Source organism: Camelus bactrianus, chromosome X, assembly GCF_048773025.1.
Source record: "Camelus bactrianus isolate YW-2024 breed Bactrian camel chromosome X, ASM4877302v1, whole genome shotgun sequence".
Classification (NCBI taxonomy): Eukaryota; Metazoa; Chordata; class Mammalia; order Artiodactyla; family Camelidae; genus Camelus; species Camelus bactrianus.
In genome coordinates this window covers 113,525,905-113,529,384 of record NC_133575.1, presented here as the reverse complement: position 1 = coordinate 113,529,384, position 3,480 = coordinate 113,525,905, and the positions used below count along the sequence as shown (strand labels likewise).

The window sequence follows — 3,480 nt, the reverse complement described above, 5'->3', positions numbered from 1 at the left end:
TCTCTGGCCCTGAAGCCAGGACACAGGCTCAGCCTCGGAAACTCAGCAGCCCTCCACGGGACCGGAAGTGCCCGAGCACCTGCTCAGGTGGCATCAGGGACCCTGAAAGCCAGGACCTTCCTGTGCGGCAGGCAGCAGACTAGACACAGAGGAAGGATGGTTAACTAGTTTCTCTTTACAAATCAGGCTAGAATACCCACCAAGAACCATCTTTCATCTCCGAGGAGGATTCTGAGCTGTTTTGTATTCAGCCTCGGCGGGCGTTCCCTCCCTGCGAATTCCAGGACCATTCCGCACCTATGGCTTTGGAGTCTGACCATCGAGGGGAGCTGAGCCATCAGTGTAAGTGTCCAGCAGACCGTTTCCAAGAACACACCCCAGTAAATCCTACCCCGCGTTTGGGGCGGTTACCAAAGCTCTTCAACTATATACGCCAGGACGGAGTACACTGGGAGCCACATCAAACGCCACTCCTCCCTGCAGTTGGAGCATTCTGAGTGTCCTAGCAGCTCAGGCAGGATAACCAGGTCTCTAAGCATCCCTGAACAAGGTGCATCTTCCCCTCTCGCCCAGGAGATGTATCCACGATCCCAGAGGGACTGCTCACAGCAACCTCCCACCTGACACGTTCCTCTCACCACTAAAAGTGCCGTCTGCACGTCTGCCTGCCGCCACCACCCAGCTTCATTACCATCACCTCCCACAGAAGGACCCCCGCCCCCAACCCCAGCTTCCCAAAGAGAAGAGCAGAGGCTCGGTGAATGTGTGCGGATGAAGTGAGACGGTGAGCGGGGATCCTATTGATTCAAACTGATTTTCTCCTACTTTCTTAAATAACCCGTGGAAATCCAATTAAACATAGGGATATTACACGTATAAAATGACAAACAAGAAGGGATAAGAAGCGAGTTAATATTTTTACTTTTATTGTTCTAAATCTTCCCTCATCTATATTATTGCTAATTACTCTCACATTTCCCGAACAATTCGAATTGCAATTCCATATTATGTCATCCAGGATGACAGAAAAAAAAAAAAGAGAGACAGATTTCAGTCTCCTTTACAGAAGAGGAAAACTGTTGTGTTTGAACTGGATAAGCACACACACGTTGTGATCAATGTCATTCACAAAGTTAGATACTGAAGCTTATTAAATCTTCTATTAATAGGAACAGCACTGAAAAACACCTACAGGAAACAAAGATCAATTTCCACGTCACCATAAAGGACGGGAGGAGCCCAGAGATGCTGTACGCCGTGCCCCCCGAGCTGGCCCGGGCCCTCACTCCTTCCAAGGCTGACTGCTCGCTCTGCAAACACAGAGTGAAGGATGGACTCCCTTCCTGCCCGGCAGGAGAAGCTGCTGGACAGGGGCCTGGAGGAGCCCGGCTGCAAGTCTGGCTCAGGCCTCCTCTTCCTCATCGCTAGCAGCCTCATCTGACAGGGATGGGAAGGAACTGGGACCCCGTCTACTGGCCCTGTGTACATGCTCCAGGACTTGCAACTTGCTGATCTCCGCGTGGGCCCGGGGGCCCCACAGGAACTCGAAGCGAGCGGGATCGCTGTTGGCCACCTGCCGGTACTCCAGGTACCCCTCCTGCACCCACGCTTTGGTGATGAGCTCCCTGGGCTCCCCGTAGATGAAGTGCTCCCTCCCAGCACGCAGCCCCAGCTTGCTCAGTGCTCCCCACACCTCCTCCTCAGGGAGGCGCTCTCCCTCCAGGTGGATCATGCAAAGGAGCATCACCAGGAGGCCGTTCTTGGGCATGCTCTGCCCATCGCCCAGCATCCCATCACAGGTGAGGCCCAGGGTGGGGACCAGGACATACCAGTGGCCCCCGGGATCCACCTCCTTCACATCCACCCCAAAGACCAGCTGCATGTACTCAGAGGCCTGGCTGAAGACCGCAGGGAAGTGGTGCTGGTATTCTCTGAGGAAGATACTCAGCATTTCTGCCCTGGTGGTCGGCTGCTTCCTGTGATACTTGAGGAGCAGGAAGCCCACCAGGTCAGTCACCATCGAAGGCTGTGCATCATGGAGCAGGGACACGGCACAGGCAGAGTAGGAAGAGGAGACTGAGGAGGAGGAGGACCAGGGGGATGCGCCCCCCTCCTGCTCAGCCTCCATCTGCTGAACATCCATGAGGCCCCGGGAGTCTCTGGGGTCCTGAAGGTCTTCCGCAGCCTTGCGGAGCTCACTCATCTCAACGGGGGGCACGATGAGTGGTGTCGGGCAGCCGAGAGGAGTGAGGGAAGGGGTGACAAATGGAGACCCAAGGGCCTGGGGGAGAGAGGGTGTGTCAGCAGGCTGGGCTGAGAAACCCACCCTGAGGGGCTCTGACAAAGGCGACTTACAGGTCTCCTCTTCAGGGGTGCCCTCGGCCTCACAGGGGCTCTCCTCCTGGTGGACGGTCGTCTGTGAACCTGACGGGGGAAGTGAGGCAACTCCTCAGGGTGCTGCCGGCACCAGCCCGAGGTTCTGGGGGCGACAGGGGGTGTGTGGAGTGGACGTTGGCCTTGTGGGTTCCCGTCTGTTCCGGGAGCCCCCGGGTACACACTCAGGGCCCACACCTCACCCGGCACTGCCGGCCTCCTGTGCTCTGTGACCCGAGGACACGTGTCTCAGACCTAGGCTTTCACATCCCGGTGTCTGGAGACCCTGGAAGAGAAAGGAGGGGAGACCTCGGGTCTACACTGTGGTACAGCCCTGGACCCGCGTGGTGGCAGGAGGCCTGGGCTCTGGCAGGTTCCCACTCTTCTAGCACGGGAGGCCCTCTCCGCGCTAGCTCAGGGTCCTCACCGTGACTCCAAGCGGGACCTGGGATTCGGCTCTCCAACCACCTGAGGGGCCCTCCTTATAATCAGTCCGAGGTCTCTCTGAGACCTGGATGCGGAAGTCAGGACGCACCACGTGTGCTCATCCTGCCTGGGGGCCTCCCAGGGCTGCCAGCAGGGGCAGGATCGGTTGCGTCCCCCTGTTCTGGGGTCTCGGGTCCCCTCACTCCTCCCTCGGGGTCCTCACCTTGACTCTTGGCAGGAGTTGAGATTCCCCTCTCAGCCCACCTGAGGCCCCGCCCGTCATACCAGGACGCCAGTCCCTCTGAGACCCGCATTTCAGGAACTGCTGCCTGAGGTCCTCCCGCCCTATGGCCTCCCAGGACTGACTCTCTTCTGGGGTGCAGGGTCCCTGAGTGCTAACTCGCGGTCGTCACCTTCACTCCCAGGCGGCCCTGAGATTCTCTCCTCCGCAGACCTGAGCCCCCCGCCTCCCTTTCTCTATGTCCCCAGTCTCTCTGAGACCCGGATGCGGAAGTCAGGACAAACCTCGTGGGCCTGTCCTCCCCTCGGGCCTCCGGACAGCTGATAGCAAGGGCGCCTTTCTGTGGGGTGGCCTATCGTCTGGATCCCGGGTCCCCTCAGTTCTCCCTCAGCGTCGTCACTCAGGCGGCATGTCGTCTCCCCTCTGCCCACCCGTGGCCC

At 58.4% G+C, this 3,480-nt stretch overlaps 1 protein-coding gene across 1 annotated transcript; it reads right to left on the bottom strand.

Annotated features, from left to right (window-relative positions):
- Positions 1–911: 911 nt before the first annotated feature.
- On the bottom strand, positions 912–3,480 carry LOC141576343 (melanoma-associated antigen 10-like). The gene is made up of 4 exons (XM_074359270.1): positions 3,325–3,480; positions 2,577–2,659; positions 2,356–2,424; positions 912–2,281 (listed from the first exon to the last, which is right to left on the bottom strand). Exon 4 carries the CDS (start codon positions 2,201–2,203, stop codon positions 1,403–1,405), a length of 801 nt encoding a protein of 266 aa, XP_074215371.1. The 5' UTR covers positions 2,204–2,281; positions 2,356–2,424; positions 2,577–2,659; positions 3,325–3,480; the 3' UTR covers positions 912–1,402.

Coding starts and splice junctions, on each gene's coding strand:
- LOC141576343 (XM_074359270.1), bottom strand. CDS start 2,203: ATGAGTGAGCTCCGCAAGGCTGCGGAAGACCTTCAGGACCCCAGAGAC.